The 21,684-nt window shown below is 45.8% G+C and overlaps 1 protein-coding gene across 4 annotated transcripts in view; it reads right to left on the bottom strand.

Moving 5' to 3' along the window:
- The window catches only part of MGAT5 (alpha-1,6-mannosylglycoprotein 6-beta-N-acetylglucosaminyltransferase), a 399,290-nt gene that overhangs the window by 236,427 nt on the left and 141,179 nt on the right, over positions 1-21,684 (bottom strand). For 2 of the 4 annotated variants that reach the window (XM_070389588.1, XM_070389571.1), the window contains one exon: positions 11,182-11,564. In XM_070389588.1, coding sequence (XP_070245689.1) covers positions 11,182-11,422 — 241 coding nt within the window. In that variant the 5' untranslated portion in view covers positions 11,423-11,564. The remainder of the gene's footprint in view (positions 1-11,181; positions 11,565-21,684) is intronic. The other 2 variants (XM_070389598.1, XM_070389581.1) reach the window with 1 other exon arrangement.

The raw sequence follows: 21,684 nt of genomic DNA, 5'->3' as shown, positions 1-21,684 counted from the left end.
GACTTGCTGCTTCTGAACACACTTACTTAGTAGGGATTAAGTCCTGGGCTTCTGCCGTGTGTCCCTGTTAAATCACACCCCAACCTCCCTCAAGATTCACTGATGGGGCAGTTCTGTGAGCAACTCCAACACTTAAACATAATGAAGAACTTGTTTTTCTGTGTCTTCTCCCTTAAATTCCATGAATTGAATACAAGGCTATTAAAAACCTTGGCCTCTCTAGACACTTTTCCTGAGTAGGCATGTTTTTTCTCCCAATGTGGAAAAAAAGAAAAAAGTTCATTTTCAATTCAAGCAGCTATTTGAGTTACTATTTTGAGACACTCCAACACAAGATAAAAGATACTTGTGTCAATAAAATACACAAGGGCAAAGATGATCCCAAGTTCATCTCTGAGTCCTTACAAACTGGCATGGTGCCTGGCACATTACAGTAATCAGTAAGTGTGTGTTACCTAAGTGGATAAGTAAATGAATGAACCAACAAATAAATGAACTACAGTCTTCCCACAAATAAGGCTGAATAAGCGATACCTTTCTAGGTGATGCAATTGTTTCTCACCTTTGTATTTCACAGCTAAATCTGCAAGAACTGTTAAAGAGTTTTATTGCAATTTTAAACTTAATACAGAGTATTTTTGTATGCATTCTTAGTCTTAATGTTAACCCATATATTTGATAAGACTGAACACTCAAGACTAATTTCATATAGTTTAATAAAGAAATGAAAGGAAAATATTCTTCCAAATTCCAGTATAATATCTTCATATTTATCATTGTGTTTTATACTTATTACAGCCATAAACTGTATCCTCAGCAGGATTACAGTTTCCAATTACTAACAGACTTTTAAAATTTTGTTTGTGCTTCAAAGCCTCAGTAATAAAAATTTAATCCCAACATTACTATTGCAATTCTGTGTTCTGAAAACTTATTGAACGTGATAAAGAAGAGATCAAAGTAAGTGAAAACATTTTAAATGTCCCTCTGGGGAAAGAAAGCTTTGGTTTCTATCAGGCCAGGAGTTCTTTGATAAAGAAGGAGATCAACAAAATCTCAGAACAGGTGCCCTGGCAGCTCTGTAAGTTTTCCTTTCTGGAAAGCCATGACAGTAATGGTAAGAGAGGCCGGAAGAGGTTTTCATATCCTTGAGCAGAACAGTCAAGGATTTATCACTGCCAGCTATACCTTCTCCCATAGCTGGGGTCCAAGGAGATGGAAACTAAAGAAAGGGGGTCCTGCTGGTGGAAAAAGATCTATCGGTTTATAGGTCTACTGGCTAAAGCTGTGAGACTGCCCAGATCGGCAAGTCAGTTAAGCAAGGATGTGCTGACCCCACCCCATTCCCCTGCAACATGCTTTCCAAGCAGGAGTTCTCCAGCCTGCAGTCCATCAGGCTCAGTTGTGGAGTCAGAGGTACCAGGTTCCATCCTCAAGCCACTCTGTTGGAACCTGCACAACCCACACGTCAAAGATTCTGGGCCCAGCCACAATCGAGAACTACATTTAAGGTGGCTGCCATGATTCACTGGCACAGAACCAACTGTGCAATGAGCAAGGACTTACATCAGAACTGCCAAAAATCATTTATATCTGGGCTTGCTCCTAACGCAAATCCCTCTCTACCATGGCCACCCTCAAGGGCAGAGCTCGAACCAGAGGACCACAGAGCAGATTCATTCACTGCTCTGGAGAAGCCAGCAAAAGACAGGGCGATAATGAGAAAGGAAGGTGCTAATGAAAAATGAATTAACCCCAACCTCCCATTCCCACTGACTGCCAGGAATGTCAGGTTTCATCAGTTACATGTTTGAAAATTAATTTGAAAGTGACCTTTCCACAGAAAGATAATACGGTTAGAGCAATGACCAAAATACAGTCCATTCATTATGTACAAGGACATTCGAAGCAGTGTTAGTTATAAAAGAGAACAGTGTTATTTATTACAGATAAGCTGTGGACACTACCCAAACACCAGCAAAAAGGTTGCATTATATGATGTCCAACTATTCCTAAAATGGAATAAATCACTAGGTTGGAGCCTGGGGAGGGCAGAGAGCAGGTCCATCCTGTCATCTCTGTTTATTGCCACAAGCTATTGACCCCAAGAACTCAATAAACATTTATTGAATGAAACGTTTTGATGAAAAAGGAAAAGTGTACGGTCATTAAAAAGACCTAATGGATGAGGAAATACAACAAAGATGAGCTTTAAAAGCTCGGTATAAAATATTCCAATTTTAAAAAATAAGCATACATATATCCATCTGCATTTAAATAAAGGACTAGAGAGAAATCAAATTTATCTGGGTTTGGGGGTAAGAAGTATTTTCTTCCTTATTCTTTATTTATAAGAATGCGATGATGGACTTGGGACTACCTCTGCCCTTGTGTGTTTTATGGAATAGTATCTTTTATCTTGTGTTGAACAGCTTTGAAATAGTGACTCACATGGCTGCTGGAATTGAAAATGATTTTTTTTTTCCTTTCACAGTTGAAGAAAAAAGAAGCTGACCTAGGAAAAGTGCCTGGAGGGTCCCAGGTTTTGTCAGCCTCATGTTCCAGATGCTCTGAATTTTCTATCAATGTTCATATCACTCTGACCATCACAAAGGTATGAAATGCTCTCTGGAAATGCAGTCAGAACCATGTATTCTACCTCAGAACTCCAAAACACTGGCCACAGGTACCCTGACATCCCCTACCCTTCCAAGAAGCATCTCGGTCACTGACCAAGCTCCAGCTCATCTGAGTTCTTCAAGCCATTCAGAGGACAACTCACCCACATCTAAACTCACCAGTGAGCCCTTCACCCTGCAGTTGTCACAGGCAGCCAGACCAGGTCACAAAGGGAACAATTACCACCCAGTGAAGAACAGCTTCGGAGGCTCAGCATCACTGACTGCACGCTCTCCTGGGTTAGCTGGAGGCAATCAAGCTGTGACTTGAACTTGCACCTATTCCTGTGCTGTGGGGAGGGTCGTGAGGATTTCAAGGAATTTTGAGGCAGCACAATCTGAGACCGTATCTTATCTAGGCCTGTGGACAGTAGTTAGTGCTTTATGGAATCTGTAAACAGCCAGGATGGAGTTCTTGGGCTGCTTTCTCCCTTTTCCTAACACTTTGCCAGCTGCATGGAAAAGGACTCAAGCAACTTAGCAATCAGTATAGAAAAGTCCACAGGCTCTGAAAGGTCAAGTCCACTGTCATCCGAAGTCCCCAATGACTCCAGGGCATCTTCCTTGTCGAGAAAGAGGAGCCACAGCATAGCCCTCCCCACTCACCATCCACCCCAGAAACTGCTCCAAAGGTGCCCACTTCATAGACAAAGCGAGAGAGGCTGCACTGGTCCATCCCACACCCATCAGAGAAAGACTTATCTTTGAATAAGAGACAATGACAATCACACATTCTGTTTCTAAGATGCCAAAGTCACTCAGTGGTGCTAACACACCTTTAAAAAGGGACCCAGGGCAGCGCCAAACTCTCCATAGAGTCCAGAGCAGCGGGCCTCAACCCTGGGGTGGAGCCCAGCATCTGTGTTGTCACAGCAGCCCTGGGGATCCTGGTGGGCACACCTTGCCAATCTTGTTTAGGAGGGAGTGGCAAGCCTGCTTCCTCCACACCACAGCTTATTTCCTCTCTTGTCTGGTTGGGTCCTGTCCTCTGTAAACCCTAAGAACAGCCGCATAAACAAGCTCCTGAAGCCCCATATTCAAGTGAATAAACAACATCAGGTCTACACGGACAATTCTTGTTGGCTCATAGCTACTGCAGGTCGGTGCAGGCCAAAGTGAGCAATAACTCATAACAAATACACATTACTGATCTAAGTGCTTTGATAAGCTTGGTCGCTTGCAATCCTTACAGCAAGCCTATCAGGTCAGTGATACTTAATCTGCTGTTTCTTAAAAGAGAAGGCGGGTTTTTAAAACATCAGTGACTTGCCCAAGGTCACACATCTAGTAAAGAATCCTTCCACAAGTCACAAATAAACACATTCCCAATGCCTTCCAGAATACACAATGGTTCCCATATCCGGATCCTGCATAAATAGCTACTTGGAGGCACCTGGACACCCAGTTCATAGGGAATCTCTTCTCATTTCCTGTCTCACTGAAAACATGACTGAGTCACTGTGATTTTCAAATTAGCCTCAGCTGGAGCCATACTACACAGAGTCAGAGTGGAGGGGATGCTGCTACTATTCACCCGTGGGTCCCACTATGTGCTAGGCAGGTGCTGAGGCCCCAGAATACTGTGGGGAACAAAAGAGATACAACTCCCTGCTCTCTGGGAGCTTACAATCTAAGTGGGGGAGACAGGTGATGGTAAACAGACATGACTGTGTCATGACAGGTGGTTTAAGTGCCAGGAAGAACGAGAAGGAAGCAGGGGTGGGGCTCTGCTTCTGAAAGGGTCCGGAAGGAGAGGCGGGAGCCATCTCTGTGCAGGTGGAGGGAAGAGCAATCGCTGAGGTTCAGAGGCAGGAAGATGCACGGCCATCACCCAACAGCTGGTCCTAGAAGATGGCTGCGCCATGAGGCAGCATGAGCGGGGTGGACAGCTCTTCAGGGTGGCCGGGAGCTCTGTCCGAGCAGTTCTGACCGAAAGAGCCCAGGGACACAGCTGGAAACGGGAGGAGCTATGGCCCCCAGGGAAGCTGAAGGACCTACAGTTCAGGGCGGGATCTGAGTCTGAGGCCAATCCCTTCAACACCTGTGTTCCCTTCTCCAGCCAGGACCAGAAGCAGCAGTGTGGTGTGAAGAAAAGAGCTTGAGAACAAAGGGAAAACAAGAAAGAGTCTCCAGTGCCTCCTGGAGACCCAGATTCTGATTACAGAGCTGTCCTAAACACACCCGAGGTCCTCCTCAGACATCCAGACTGGGCGGGTGTGCCCGTGAACTTGGCCTAGCTCAGACGGGCACGCTGTGGGGGCCAGGCCTCTACCACAGGCTCCGTGGCAAAGCCCCAAGCCCCAGAGAGGCCTGTTTTCAGGTTCCAAGCTTTTAAAGCAGAGCCCTTTCTTGAATCATACCAGCCATATCACTGTAGAGTAACCAGGGCCTCCTCAGACAACCAAATGGCCCATCTCTCTCTCTCTCTTTTTTTTTTAACCCCATACCTGGTTCACTCCAAGAAGAATGTATTTCCCTCAAGGGCAATGGTGGTTTTCCCATATCACCCAGCCCTCCAAAAAATGTCCCTTGATCAAATTTGGAGGAACAGAGGCAAAAAGAAAAAATTAAAAAAAAAAAAACAAAAAAACACAAATCTTCACAGGCCTAGCCAATGAAATCCAAGTTCATTTTTTTTTTCCTAACACTAAATGGTGTTAGTCTTGGAAATGTACATCCCCAGGCCAACGGGGGCCACAGAAGCCCAAAGCTGCTACTGCTCCACTGCCCGCTGGCCAGCAACCAAAACTCCACCCTAGTTCTCCACCCCCACGTCCCTAAGGAAACAGAAAGAACTCCCTTCCTTCTTACTTCCCTACCCGGCTGTGGAAATGACAGTGGACAGGAGGGCAGGGGCAAGACAGCCTGAGCTCTACAGAAGGGCACCCACCCATCTCACCCCCACCACTCCCATCTCACCGAGACCACAGCCTGCAAAGCCACGGCACCCACGCCCTCTGCCTGCTTCTTCCACATCAGCACCAGCCAAGCTACTCCGTGCTCACTTTCTTCTAGCTGCAGTGGCCTCTGTTCTGCCCTAGGAGTGCACATGAGGCTTTTGCTGCTGCTGCTGTTCAGTAGCTGAGTCGTGCCTGACTCTTTGCGTCCCCATGGACTGCAGCACACCAGACTTCCCTGTCCCTTCACTATCTCCCAGAATTTGCCCAAGGCCTTAGGACCTGGCATACACCATGCTTCTTGCCTGGCCTGATCTGCCTCCATCTCCCACCACGCCCAGTAGCTCCTCGGCATCCTTTGGGCTAAAAGACACCTCCCAGGAGAAGCCTTCTTTGACCTTCTCTTCCAAAGTATCAACAGCTCCACAAGTACTTAAAAAAAATTCCACTCTAATCATTTTTCTTCCTGGAATTTACTGTTATCTGTCATTCTCTTGGATATTACTTCTCCCTCCAAGTAAGTGTAACTTCTATGAGAGCAGGAACCCTGACGGTGTTTTCCCAGCTGTGCATATGAAGCTTCGATGGCATTGACAGATACTGGCCCACAGCACAGACATGGTCCAGAGTGGCAGGCTAGAAGGGTAACAGCCAATCTAGGGGACAGTCTAGGCCCAAGGAGTTCAGGGAACCAGGAGACAGGAGGTTAGGCAGAGCATGTGGACAGACCTGGAAGCCAAGAGGAAGCAGGCAGCACGGAAACAGGATATTGGTGGGGGGCTGGCCGAGAAGCTGGGGCTCTCGACTGCTTCAGCCTGAGCTGGTGACCTATCCCGGTCAGAGCATCCCAGTATACAGAGAATCAAGTGAGAAGAGTCAAGGTTAATAGGGTGAGGATGGACCCCTTGGTTGGGGAGAGGTGTGTCTCATCAGCCCAGGTTTCTATTACTTTGAGAACAGGATGGACCATGCCTGGCCTACTAGAAAAGAACATCAGAATTTGGGTCAGGCCATTGGAGACAGACATCAGTTCACCTCAGAACAAGCCCGGCACTGACTAGAGCGAATGACACCATTTGTGATGCAATTCCTGAGAAATCACAGACAGGCATGGCCCTGCCAGTCATGCTGGAGGCTGAGCTGCGGATGGCGCTGGCTTTACACACTCCTCTCCACAGTGACAGGGGAGCACTCAGAAATGCCCTCCACACCCCAGGGATGAACGCTCCAACTGTTCCACACAGGCTGCCAGGGACATCTTCCAGGCACTGCTCCTGAGTGACCAAATCCCAAAAGAAAGTCAGAAATCTCTTTTTGTATCACCAGACCAGGGTTGGGGGAGGAGGAGATATCATTTGAAAGTTCTTCTACTGTTGTCTGAGGATTAGTCAAATGAACAACCAACTGCAATCTTGTTGGAGACTGACAAACATTTTTGGCAAAGGACCAGAGAGTAAACATCTTAGGCTTTGTACTCTCTGCAGCAACTACTCAGCTTTCCAACTATCGCAGCAAACAGCCACAGACAATACAGAACAATGGAATGCTGGGTTCCAAATCCTTTCAAAGCCATATGAAAACAAGAAGGTCTGGCCCAAGGCCATGGGATTCCTGGGAAATTGTTGACACAGGAGGGATATGATCAGATGAGCATTGCAGAATGAACTATGGAGCCTCCTGAAAGATAGAGTCAGCACACTTTAGATGTTATGTGAAATAAATCCTGGTATTGTCACGTTTGTCTGTTATTAGTTGCTATAAACAAATGACAGTGTTTGTGTTTCAGTCAAACTTTATTTACACAGACAGGCAGAGTTCCAAATGGGACCCACAGGTCATAGTTTGCTGAACACTTCTGCTCCAGCATCTCAAGTCAGAAATTTTAATAAGTCAGTAATAATCTAAAGTCATCTGCTGTGTGCGTGTGTGCTCGGTCGTGTCCAGCTCTTTGTGACCCCATGGACTTATGTAGCCTATGAGGCTCCTCTGTCCATGGAAACTTCCAGGCAAGACTACTGGAGTGGGTTGCCATTTCCTACTCCAGGGGATTTTCCTGACCCAGGGATTAAACCCACGTCTCTTGTGTCTCCGGCTTTGGCAGGCAGATTCTTTACCCCTAGTGACACCTAGGAAGCCCCCAAATCATCTACTACAGTTCTTCAAACACCTGCTGCAGCTCCTGAAGACACATTAAGAGCCTCTGATTATACCAATACAGGACGAGAGAAGGGAGGGATTTTTTTTTTGAGGGGGAGGTGGTCTATCAATTGGATTCATTCAAATCAGACACGGGTCCCAGCCACTGAGGGTCAGCTCTTCACTGTCCCAGAGCAGACGTCCAGGAGATGCTCTGTGCATGGGCTGCATTTGCGGCAGAAAAACATGGCAAACCAATGGCTCATGCATCCTCATCCCCACGCCTCCAGCCCAGCTACACCGCTGAATGTCCAGCAGTCTCTGTATCTCCAGCCAACATATAACCTCACCCACCAGAGCTGCCCAGCAACCGACATGCCCACAGCTGCTAGTGATGGACTCCAGGGGATCGCATACCCTCACAGTGGCTCTCCAGCTTCAGGACTGGGCCTGGATTGCACCACGGGGCTCAATCCCAGTTGCTGGTGCCCAGAAATGAGAACCAGGGAGAACCAAGCTGGCAAGATTTAAATAACAAAATTCAATTATCTGCTTGAGGACTTCCATGAGAAGATGCTGTTAGACGGGTTTGTTGTTTTCAGTCTTAGTTCAGTGGTTCTCTAAGGTGGGGAGAGGGGAACATTTGCCCCCCAAGCCTGGAGATATTTTTGATGCTAGTGGATAGACACACCAGAGATGCTGCTAAGCATCCTACAAGATACACCATGCACAGAATTATCTGGCTCTAGATGTCAATGGTGCTGAGATGAAAGCCTGTGTCTTGGTAAGATTTCATCTCATGATGATCCCCAAACCTCAAGCACAAATGCACAGTCCAATTAAATTCTTGAACCTCAGCTCCAAGGACCACTTTGATTGGCAGGCTGAGTTGATTAGATGAAAGAGAAAAACAGGTTAGACTTGCTGTTTGGTTGTTTCTCTGTTGTTTCTGAGGAACAGAATTATTCTGCTAAAATTCCTCTGTAAAGGGAGAAAGTTGAAATAAATTTCTATAGTTTCTTTGAGCTCCAAAGTCTTATGATTATAAACATACAAGGTAGTTGATATTCTATCTAGGCTACTCGGAAGTTTTCAATAACTTTCTAAAAAAAATATACTGTCTCTGTGAGGCTAAAAAGCTAAGACCAGATCATTGCTCTTTAGTGTGGAGGAAACTCACGCTATGAGATGTTTAGCAGTACACAAGAAATAAAACCACTGCCAACAACTAGGGAAAAAAAAGTCTATGCATTTGCCATTCAAGTGGTTTTTCCTTTCCATGATAAAGATTTGAGAGAGAGAAACAGGAGGAAATTACTACAGGACTAGACCCCTTTCTCTCCAAATGTGTAACATGGAATGCATGGAACCAGAAATTGGAAAGCCGTACCTGTTTTACTCATGACATTTACTTGTAACACAATAAAAACACCAACAGTGAAAATTTGCTTTATTTATCTTTTTCTGATGGTTTATCTATAATATTTGGGTATTAATACAGAAGGTCCAAGTCAACACATAATTTAAAATCCACCCTCCAAAAAATTACCTAGTGGTTTTTCAACATCAGCTCTCAAACTAGTCTCAGTTTTTGATCCATCAGATCAAAGAAAGGTGACATTTAGATGTATTAAAAAAAGTGCCAACAGACACTGCGACACTGCCAAATCCTCAAAGACTGGATTAAAAGCAGATTGTGTGATCATTCAAATAGTGGGCACTGAAAAAGAAAGTCCACATTGTATATGAAAAACAACCATTTCCTCCTTACCAAAAAAAATATGTATATATATAATTAAAAAGTAACCATATTTCTTGGATTTCTTTTAAAAAGAAAAAAACATATATGTACAATTGAGTATGATTTCTGAAGTGGCTTAGCAGCACAGAATCCTCCTATGGATTTGATCCCTGGGTTGGGAAGATCCCCTGGAGAAGGAAATGGCAGCCCACTCCAGTATTCTTGCCTGGGAAATCCCATGGACAGAGGGGCCTGGAGGGCCACAGTCTACAGGGTCTCAAAAGAGTTGGTGATGACTCAGTGACTAAACAACAACAGCTCCTGTGTTTGAACTCAAAGTTCAACACCTGTTGCTGCACACTTTCAGGAATCGTCATCTGAACGCTAAAGTAGTCCATCAATGTTTCCCACCTCAACCAACCCCACCCTTGTATCTGATTTATATTATACCTCGGGTTCCAAACCTTGAGGCCACTGAAGTCTCCATTCAATGGCCAGAACTGTCACTGCACGACTTCACAAAGGTCATCCACTGCGAATTAAGTCCACTCTAATACTCAGTGACCATGGGAGGGCTGCAACTTGGATTCTCCGAAACACGGTCTGATCCAAATTTCATTTGCAGTTTTTGTTTTTTATGTGTGTGGTGGTTTAGTCTCTAAGTCGTGTCTGACTCCTGGAACTCCTGGACTGTAGGCTGCCAGGCTCCTCTGTCCAGGCAAGAATACTGGAGTGGGTTGCTATTTCCTTCTCCAGAGGATCTTCCTGACCATAGGAACCAAACCTGGTCTCCTGCATTGCAGGCAGATTCTCTACCAACTGAGCTATGAGGGAAGCCCCCATATTGTATTTGTGTATGCTTTGGTAAATATTTTGTGTCCGTATATATTTGTGTGTGAGTGTGTATGTATATACATATATATATCAGAAAGATATACACTGAAATGTTAATTGTGGCTATTTCCCACAGTTGTAGATTTATATGTGATTTTCCTTAATCTTTTTTTTTTGGTTTGTCTACAGCTTCCAACTTTTCTATATTAAGCCTAACTTTTGCCGAAAGAAAAATAATATTCCATATGCATATCTTTTCACTCAACCTCATTTCAAAAAGGATTTCGAGCACCTGACAAAAAAAGCAACGAGTACCAAAAGATCTCTTTCAAAGTGAGAGCAATCAGAGACAAGAGCAAGAAACGAGAGAGCCATAAACTGTGAGGAAACCCAAGGTTAAAACTACTGATCAGCATGTAGGCTCTGATGACGTGCGTACTGGCCGGAGGGAGGCACACATTTGGCTCTGAGTTTTCTGGCAGGCCTAGAACATTCCTCCTCACCCTCCTTACCTCGCCCCTACCCATCCTAATTAAGTTTTGTTTAGGGAACAATAATGAGACTATTTTTCTACATTCCCTGAACATCCTCCCAGATGAGACCATGCAATCCAGCCATGTGTCCAGCGAAGAGGAGCCAGCTGCAAATACAACCAACAGAGCTCCAAGAGGGAAGCCCCACTGCTCCAGGCACTAAGCATCAGTGTGTCTAAGAGGTCAGAAGCTCCCAAAGGGCACTGCTTTAACTTTCTCAAGGTGTCCCTTTGTGTGCAATGTGTCGCCAGGAAGGGAGTGGCAAGAGGTAGACTCAATCCATGACCAAGTGTGAGAGCCTCTGGGGTCCCTCGGAGGCAAAGCAGAATTGGATGGAGGTGCCCCGGCAGTGCAGAACTTACCATAGGCCGTCATGACCCCCGCATAGGGTCCATCCACCACGTTCCTATTTTCTTCAGCCAGCGCCTTTATGTACCTCTTGCTGAGGTCCAGGATCTGCTCCCGGAGCATGGAGCTGCTCTCGGGCTGAGTTCGCTGCTGGATGGTAAAATGCAAGAGCATCATACCCCAAATAAAGCCAAAAGTCACGAGGAAGAAGCCCAGCTTCTGAGAGGACAGCTTCCACGGAGTGAAGAAAGCCATTGCTTTCTGCCGACTTCGCCTGCCCCGGGTTCCTACAGCGCAGAGGGGAGACGCGAGCTCATGGTACTGGCTGGGTTTGCGGGTTTCCTCGACTCACTCTGGCTCCTGCATCAGCTGATTTCCTTGCCTTGTTTCCATCCTGCTGTGAAGAAGGGGGAAAGTTAGCAGAGTCCTCGTGGCAAAACACGGCGAAATAAACCAGAGCCTTGTTTTCATTCAAACAGCTCTGAAATGTGCACTTCCTTTTTTCTTCATCTGCCGGTAGCCTATCTCGTGTTATGATTTAGGATCTGTAAGCCGAGAGGGGAAATCTGGCTGGTCGACAGAAAGCTGTACAAATACGGAGGGGAGGAATGTGTGTCTGCGCATGTTCACAGGTGTAGTAGCAGGGCTGTTCCAGTCTGGACCAAGTTCAAAACAGGAAGTTTGTTTTGCAAGGTGGGGAGGAGAGAGAAGGATATTTTACTGAATGTCAGCAAAAACCCAAGAGGAGGGTGAAGTCGTATCACCAGCAGGCACTTCTGTGCCTGTGAAACTTGAACTTACCAAGTCAAGATTCTGTGCTCTGGCAAGGATTAGAGCCCGCAGCTGGAGAGGTGAGCCAGAAAGTGGATGCCCCCTAGGGGGTAATCAGACAAGGAAAAGAGAGAGCCCCCCGCAACCCCCCGCAACCGGTATTATTTGAGCATGGTCAGCTTTCAGTAGCAGTGTCTAGAGCCGAGCTGAAGTTCTCAGGGCCACCAGGTGGCCTCTCCCCAGACAGCAGCACAGAGAGGCTGTGCAAGGGGTACCCGACTATCTTTTCATGCCAGCTATACAAGTGAAAGCTGCACCATACTTCTCACTTGCACACTTCAGCACAGGAAATGTGGGGCACACGACAGCCTGCTTTTTTGTGGTTCTCATTTTTAATCACATCATGGGGCAAAATGAGAGGTTACAAGGCATCCTCTCAATACCAATGCAGCAGATGCTATCTGGTATCAGCACAGGCTGCACTGTGGTCCTGAATCAAGCCTTCCCAACAAATGAGGCTGAAGCCTGGGTTACAAATGCATTGCAGTGGCACAGATGGGCCCCCTTCTCAGAGTCCTGGGCTCACCAACCAGCCAGCCCACAAATGGCACGATTCTTTAGGCGTGTGAAAGCAGAAGCTGAGCATCCCCTCCTTCGAGGGACTGACCCGGGATGTATTCTGAGTGTGCCTATGTTGTGAGTCAAAGGATTCCTCTTCCTGAGCAGCGTAAGAAGAAATGATAGGGGACCCTGGAGCAGTTAGCTTTCAGGGTCTATAATGAACCAGATCTGTGCTGGTCTTCCTCTCTCTTTTCCTCGCCTGTCAACCATCATCAGTAGCTGGTAACACCTCTACTGATACTGATAGTAAATGATAAATAAATTCTAGTGATGTCCCAGGCACTGTGATAGATGCTTTTTATGCCTTAGCTCATTGAATTCTTAAAACAGTCCTATACGGTAAGAACTATTAATGTTATGTCTGTTTTACAGACAAAAAAACAACATGGAGATCACCTACATGGCAGAGAAGAGAGAATCTACAGACATCCAGCCCGGGAGGCACCAAAGCAGGCCCTGCCTTCCCTAGATCATTCCTCTTCCCTGCCCATCTGTTTATGGCCAAGAATGGTCTGAACAGGCTTAAAGGGTTGTGAAAAGCAATGAAGAATATGTACCTGAAATCCTACGTAGTTCAAAAGCCTAGAACATTCACTCTTGGCCCTTAACAGAAAAAGTTTACCAACTGCTGAATTCTAAGCCAGTGGTTCCCAGAGTGTGGTCCCCAACTCAGCAGCGGCAGGAGCATCAGTGAGAAAACCAAATTCTCAGGGCCCACTTCAAACCTACTGAAGCAGCAACTGGAGGCGGCCAGAAAGTGGTAGGACGGGTGGACCTATGCTTCAATAGCAATAGCAACCAGCAACCTGTACTTCAATAGGCAATTCTGATGCCCGCTCAAATTTGAGAGCCCTGAACACAGGCAGATGCCCTCACAATGCCTCACCATGGTGCTGCCAGTCCGTGTGGCGGTATCTCCCTTTTCTCATCCCGTAAGTTTCTCTGGTCCACCATACCCTCCACATCCGCCAGTCTACTAGCCCCTTAACCCCCAGGGTCTCCCTGTCTTCCCTCAAGCTGCTCCCCAGACTTGGCTGACCCTGCCCCACATCACACGGATCATCCAAACCAAGCCTGTCTCCCCCTCCTCACCCCCAACCAGCTCCTTTCGCTTCAGACTCCTCCCCTCCCTCCAGGGCATGATGCTCCCTCCTAGTCTGAAGTTTGTAAAACACTGTCTACCTGGACTATTAACCAGTTTCTGTATGGGATCCATGACACCTTTAAGAGACTCCCCACTTGTGTTCTCAGAGAACGATGCTGCCAGGGAACCAATAAAATCCCTACAGATTGGATGAGCTGGTTACCCAGGCTCGGTGGCACTTCACTCAGCCCCTTCTCATGTGGGCCAGCTGAGAGGCACCTGCATTCACCGCTACAAGGATGCACTGAGCACGTGTAGCCATCAGGCTCCGGGGACTGAACAGGGATAAGACAGGACTCCCATCCTCACTCCGGGGACTGAACAGGGATAAGACAGGACTCCCATCCTCAGGCCTGAGGCTTCAGAAGCCACCCTCTCCACCCCCCCGCCCTCCAGGAAGTGGCTGCACTTCCTTTTCAATAAGCCATGCCAGTTAGCTGATGTCACCCCAGGGCTGAACGGATTTTCCCAGAGCAAGCAAACAAGATGCTTACCAAGAAAGACAGCCTAGGGTAATTTTCTTTTGCTATTTTAGGAGAGCCCCCAAAGCAGATAGGAATTACCTGTCAGCTTTCATACAAGAAGCCCTGCTTTGCTTTCCCTAATGAACCCCCGAAGAAGCCGCTCAAGGCTGCAAAGTTTAAGCAAAGGAAAGAGCAGGCCCAGGAACTGAGCAAGGACCCAATAGTAGGTGGTGCTTCTCTGCCTTGGCTTTGGGGACAGTCAGGACCCACCCAGGTGATACATGCCAGGGGCAAAAAGACCGTCTGAAAACCCAGACGTGGTAAAATCACTTCCTAAAAGAACAGTGATCACTTCCCTCCCTTCCCATCCACTCATCAACATGCTGAAATATGGTTTCCCTTTGAAATGTGATCAAAGATCACATTTGACAAGGAAATACATCTTAATTTAAAAAACAAAAGTATGTGAAAAGATACTCAAAATGACTAGCCTTTAAGGAAATGCAAATAAGAGGCACAATGAAATATCAATTCCCCTCTGTCAGGATGGCTATAATCAAACAAGACAAATAAGAACAAATGTTGGTGAGGATGTAGGAATAGGAGAACCCTTATATCCTGTGGGCAGGACTGTACAATGGTACAACCGATGTGGAAAACTGTCTGGCACTTACTCAAATGACTAAGCAGAGTTATCAGATGACCCAGCTAACTCCACTCCTAGGGATTCTCCTGAGAGAAATGAAAGCGTACGTCCACACAAAAACTTAAACGCGAACTTTCACAGCAACGTTATTCAAAATAGACAAAGAGTGAAACCCAAATGGTCACCAAGTGACAAACGGATGACCAAAATGGGGCAAATCTGTTCTATTCAGCAATAAAAAGAGATGAAGCACTGATACATGCTACAACATGGATGATCCCCAGAAATCCTAAGTGAAAAAAGGCAGTCACAAAATGCCACATATTATGTGATTCCATTTATACGAACTGTCTAGTAGAATAGGCAAATCCTAGAAGTAGAATGTACACAGTAGTTGCTTAGGGTTCGGGGGGCGGGGGCAGGAATTAGGAGGGGACAACTAAGTCTTGCAGGGTTTATTCTGAGGGGTAGTGAAAATGTTCTAAAATGGACTGTGGTGATGGATGCACAATTCTGTGGATATACGAAAAACGCTGAATTGTATACTTAAATGGGAAAATTGTATGATATGTTAAACATATCTTAATAAAACTTTCCCAAAAAACAAAAAGCAAGCAAGCCCACCTCCAAAGGTGGGGTAGGAGGGAGAGCTGAATTGAAAACAGGCAGAGGAGCCTAATAGGTGCACTGTGGCCCCAGTCAGGACCCACCCCTTCCCCTACTTCCACAGCCGAGATAAGGGCTGGACCCTTACTAAGGGCTGACCACAGGCTCTGCAACAGAAGGAAGTTACGCAAGGAAACCTGCCACCCGTTTACCAGACACTGCTAACCCTTCTCAGCTATGGATCACTCACTCTTCAAGGCGAGGCCTGCTTTGCATGCCAGATGCCAATTTCTCAACACACTTGAAGAAACTCTCAAAATCAGCCCTGTTCTGGACAGAACCAGACTGAAGAAGCAGTAAGGAAGCTCCTTCAAAGGCTGACATTAGTGGGAGACCATTTGTCACATCAGGACCCGTGTCTTTGGAGGATGGATGAAGACAGAAATGTCTATCCCTTCAGGAGCAATACCAGCCCCAGCCACGGAGACCTTTTCCTCAGGCCCACAAGACAGTCCCGACACAGCCCGTAGGTACCACATATACATGGATAGCACCGCCTGAACTTAGTCATTCCCACAGCTCTGCTGTCCTATCACGGGTCACCCGATTTTCCCACCTGTCTTTGGATGGCAGCCATCACGGCCTACCTCTTGCCTCCCCCTCTGCAGTAATATTCAAGAAATCCTATTTGTGTTCTCAGAGGCTGCTGCCATGCCACCATCACTCTCCGGCTCTCCAAAGCCAGTGCACCCTCTAGCCCACCAAGCTCCAGCGGCAGAAGAAGATAAGTAAAGAGGTCTCTACACAGACTGCCAGGAAATCCACCCACGGTAAAGCATCAAAGAAGCAACTGGCTACGCAAGCCACTCACAAGAGTGTGCCCTCTATTAGAAGGGTAGAGAAACCTCACTGTTACAGGCCTGGTGAAACTGATTCGCAAACTTTCATTCCTGCGTCTGGTGCCGGAAACTGCTCAGGACTGCAAAACAGTTCTGTGCTTCCAGACTGCAGCGACTGGTGCTTTGCAGGAGGCAAGCAAGACCTGCTGCCTTTTAAAACACATCAACCTGGATTGTATCTATGCCAAATGTGTAACCATCATGCCAAAAAATATCCAGCTAGCACACCACATCCCTGGAGATCCTGCTTAAGAATCCACTATGGTGAAAAACAAACAAACAAACAAAAAAGAATCCACTATGGTGAAAAACATTTAAGAAAAATTCTCGTCTTCCTATTACTGTAGTTCTGAATGTTAAACTATTTCCCCCCCATGAGGGTCAAAAGATAACTAAGTATATAACTGCAAGTGGAAAATGAGGTGGGGGTGGGGAATCAGTATTGGCAATTTTTCCACTTTTATTTCCGTGAATTTTTAATATAAATGTGGGGATGTAAAGCATTAATGCAAGTCAAAATGCTTCAGTGAACAAGTTTCAGCAGTTCAAGTTGATAACAATATAAATAAACCTGTTAAAATTTTCTGGACAATGCCAGCATTTGGATTTTTTTAAAAACAGGTAAATTTCTTACTGACTGCAACTAAATGGTATTTGTAGCATTTTTATCATACAGTAGATTCCATTCATTCACTATACTTCTCTGAGTTGTCCTACGTGCCAAGTACATGTTTTTAAGTTTGCTATTAAAATACATTAAACTATTAAAAAAAACCACACACACAAATCCTGAGTCCACTGTAGTCATCCATGTTGCCTTGGAAACCCCATCACTTTCTCACAAATGAACCCCATATCCTGTCTAAAACCTTCCCTGGATCCCTGGACTGAGGAGGGCCCATCCTCCTTGGAGCATCCCCTAGAAGTATGTGCTCCTTCGAAAGAGCTTCTTAACTACTTCTCTGTTGGATAATCTTTTCTTTCATTTCCCATACAGGTTCTGTAACTTCCCTAGAGACAGGAAGTGCTAGGAATGGGACTGCCTTGCACATTGGGGATGGTCATTATGTGTTTGTCAGATGAAAGAATGGGATGACAGGGATGACAAAAACACAAATGAGTAGTGACCCCTGGGACCACCGCCTGGGGTGAACCACAAAGAAGCTGGACACTCTGAGAATGTAAGCTAACCTCACCTGTTAGAAGTTTTTAGATCTGTCACATAGCAGTGAACGATTATTATGCCCTTGACTAGATGGGGGTTAAACTAAAGGGGATGCGGTGGTAGATGGGCACAAAAAGAAAAAAAGGGACAAAAGTTTCAGGAAATAATTCTAGAAGGGGCAGTGACTTTGGCACCAAAAAGCTGTCCAAGACAAGGGATGGGAGGGGAAACAAGTTTGGGGGGAACTTAGGTAGAGGCTGTTGGTTCCATCACTGGGTATCCAAGATGATCCCAGGACATCAGAAGGGTGATGAAGGGGAATTGAAAGAACTCCTGCATCTACGGCCTGGAAATCCACAGCTGGCCCCACCCATTAGCACTGTGGGACTGTAGACAAATCTGTCTCAGGTTCTGCATAAGTAAAATAGGGAAAGTTGTGGAACCACAGAACACACTGGTAAACTAGATGAATAGGGGTTACTGGTCTTCAAATTGTGTTCCAAAGGACTTTAGGGTCCCCAGAGACGTTTCTGAGGTTCTATAAATGTTCTCATTTGAATTGTCTACCTTAGTGTAACATTTTTTTCTTTAAAAAATTTGGTTAGGAAAAGTTTTATACTATAGATTCTCAACAAAACTTCCACATACCTCTGTATGTGGAGTTTAAACTTTGAATTCTTATGCTAATTTGGTAGGAAAATTAATGCTTGGCAGCGGTCTTATTTGCTTATTTGTTTTATAAAATTCAGGTCCACATATCTACTCATGTAAGATTGCATGATACCAAATACTAGGAGACCCAGATTAAATGCCAGACGAGGGTCCATAATAAATTGTATGTTTCAGAAACATTTTGGCTGATCATTCTTCATTACAAGTAATAATAGCAGTCTTTAGAGAATGCTAATGACTCAACTCTGAAACAATTCCCCACCACTTCTCTTTCCAGCCTCTGGAGGAATTTACATTAACAGCAACTTAAGAGTGCCCGGTGTTAAAAAATAGTAGCCATTACCATTTGCTATCAGGGTGAATCTGGACTTCCGCTATTCTACAGCCAAAATTCAGCACAGAAATCAACTGTGTGCTAACTAGATACGAGTGCACACCATCTCACTAATTCTGCCTCTCCAGAGTAGCTCACTGGCCTAGTCATCTACTTTAAAAGGAAGTAGGATAAATTAAAGCATATAAAATAGCTGTATGCAGACTGGGATACTACATCTGAGATCTGGCTTAGGAAAATAATAACCAAGTACAAACTCTTCATTCACAGAGAAGGACACTGAGGTCCAGAAAACATTCTGCTTTCCAATGAGAGTCAGAATCAAACCATAACTCAAGCTTCCTGATCCCATTTGATCTGCTCCACACCAAGCTGTATCTCCCAGCTGCCTGCAGAAAACTCAAAGGGGAAGAAACTTACCAAATGAAACACCAACCAGAAACCACAGTCCAGTGACAGTAAGGACCTGTGACACCGTACCAAGCTCAAGAAGCTGGGAGAATCAGCAGGTGAAAAGAAAAACATACATTCATGGAATTACTGGTGCAAGGCAGGCAGATGGCCTGGGGTGGGAGTCTTGCTCTAAATGTGGTATCTTCTGTTGTTAAAAGGAGAAGCTGAGCAGGAGGGAAGGACAACCAAAACAATTTTTTCCTCCCAAGTAAGTCCAAATTCCTAGGAAGATGCCCCAAAGGTGGATACTCACTGCCTGCATGGTTCAGTGCCACCAACCTGAAGCCAGTCCCAGGGCCCACTCACCAGCTGCCCCCAGTCTGAGGTGTGAGTCCTTGACAGCTGTGCTAACCATGAGCTCGCCTCCCAATTCGTGGAGCAAAGGAGCCCAGGAACCAACAGTGTTGGAGGCACTGATGAACACGTACAGACAGGGCCCTCTTCGTCCACCTTCTTGACTGGATCCTCTGACATGTTCTAGTCCTTTATAAACAGGAAAAACACATTTGAAGTGAAAACAGACTGTTCTCTTTAGAACCGGCTAAACAAGTCTTATTTTGAGTCACTAACCAAAGACACCGGCTAAAACAACACACCTTTGCTACGGGGGCGGGGGGTGGTTCTGATGTTTAGGTTTTATATGACCCATGCCTTTTACATCTGAAGTGATCAAACCAAGACAGCCCTGTGCCTGGTTTGCATTTATCAGGCGGCACTTGCATTCTCCATGTGGACAGACAGAAGGGAAACGGCCGGCCATGCCCACTTGAAGCAAGATCTGCCTTGCAGTTACACTGTTGACTAAGTGTAGTTCAGAGCTCCATAACTGGAATTAATAAATAAGTTTTCAAATACTGTAATAAAGCTAGTGACTCTGTATCCAGAACAGGCCCTCCTTCCCACCCTCTCTATTCCATCCCTTCCCCATCTCCACCGCCAACTATCCTCTGGTGTATGTGGCCATCTCCACTAGGGGGAGCAGAGGGGCAAGGAAAACACTTGGAAAGGCACGTGATGACTGTATTCTGACTTCCCCTCTTGGGCAGAAGGCTTGCACATTACGGGCAAGTGGACAAAAAGGAAAGATGACAAAGGAATGCAGAGGAAGCTGTCACTTCTGGATCAGATAATATCTTTGTTCTGTAAGTTTCATTTACCAGGCTCACAGGTTATTCACAGTTGACAGAATTTCCCATCATCAACAACAACAAAAAATGAAACCACAGTAAGTCCAAGAATTCGGAAAACGTCTACTAAGCCATAACAAAAAGCATGGGTCCCTGAAAAATGAAACAAACCCATTTAATCCAAGGGGTCTCCATCCTTGGCACAACTTACATTTGAGGCCAGATCATTCTTTGTCATAAGGGGCTGTCCTGTGCATTATAGGAATTTGACAGCACCCCGTCCTCTAGCTACTAGACACCTTTAGATAGAACCTGCCACCCCCAACTGTGACAATCAAAAGTGCCTCCTGACAATGTCAAATGTTCCCTAAAGGATAAAAGCACCCAGGTTGATAACCACTGCCTTAGCATACCAGCAGGACATCACCCACCCCACTGGATGAGGCTCAGGGAAGGTGAGGCTATAGGACTAGACTGAAGAGCAAGAAGAAGCAAACCAAGAGAACTCAGGAGTCAGTCACCAGCCCTGAAGATGCGCAGGCTCAGAGCCCTGAGCTAAGACTAGAGGCCACAGACGGACAGGGCAGAGCAGGGGTAGCAGCTGATTCCTGATGCTGTCCCAAGCTGACTGACAGATGAGTCTCATTTTTGTCCACATCCTTCAGTCCCAGTGCTATCCTGGTAACTGCCAAGGAGCTCATGCCTGGGCTGGCTATGCCCCCATTTACTAATTAGTACATGGCATGCAGGCTCCACTCCACAGAGATCCGAGTCTACAAATCAAGGCACAGGGAAGAAGCTTTGAGAAGACAATCTCTGATGCTACATCAGACAGTCTTAAATAGAAAAGGATTGTCATCTGGCTTCCAGCCCAGGAAACCATGAACACACATTATGACAGGTTGATAATGACTCTCTAGGAAGAAAAGAGGAATGGTCTGTGAGAAGATCACACAGTGTGTAAATCTGTTGATCCCCCAACATTGGATGAAACACTCAAATATTCGCTTCCACTCAGAGCCAAAGGACAATAAAGCCACAGAGGAATTTTAAAAGTATGAAATGTACTTTTCCCCCCTGAGGATCAGATTTCTGGCAGCTCTCTATATGTAGAAAACATCTACAAATGACAACAGGCCCTAGAGAACCCTGGAAAACCAGGGTCACAAAGATCATCAAAATTACTTCCAGAAAGTAGGACAATGCCTCAAGATAAAGCTCATTATTCAACAAGTGCTCCCAGAACCCGATCAGCCCAGAACCCTACTCCTCCACCTGGGTGGAGCACAGGCTGAGTGCTGGACCACAAGTGTTCTATCTGCACTGTCTGCAGAAACAGCACAGCTCTCTGAGCACTGGATCTGATAAAGATCAGCAAGTTAAAAGCTCTTTTCAAAAAAAAAAAAAAGACTAGCTGGTGAGTGAGAAGATGAGTGCACGCACACGCAAACATGCACACACCACTGGAGGTGCCAGTCGGAGGCTTATCAAACACAAACAGTTTAGTGAATTCCCCATCACTTCTAAAATGGGGTTATAGCAAATCCCTATGAAGCACAAAGTCCTGGACTCTGGCAGATCCTGGGTCTTAAATGCCCCAAAGCTAAATTTTCTT

The sequence above is a fragment of the Bos mutus genome, chromosome 2 (genome assembly GCF_027580195.1).
Source record: "Bos mutus isolate GX-2022 chromosome 2, NWIPB_WYAK_1.1, whole genome shotgun sequence".
NCBI lineage: Eukaryota > Metazoa > Chordata > Mammalia > Artiodactyla > Bovidae > Bos > Bos mutus.
This window is presented reverse-complemented; position numbering and strand designations above follow the sequence as displayed.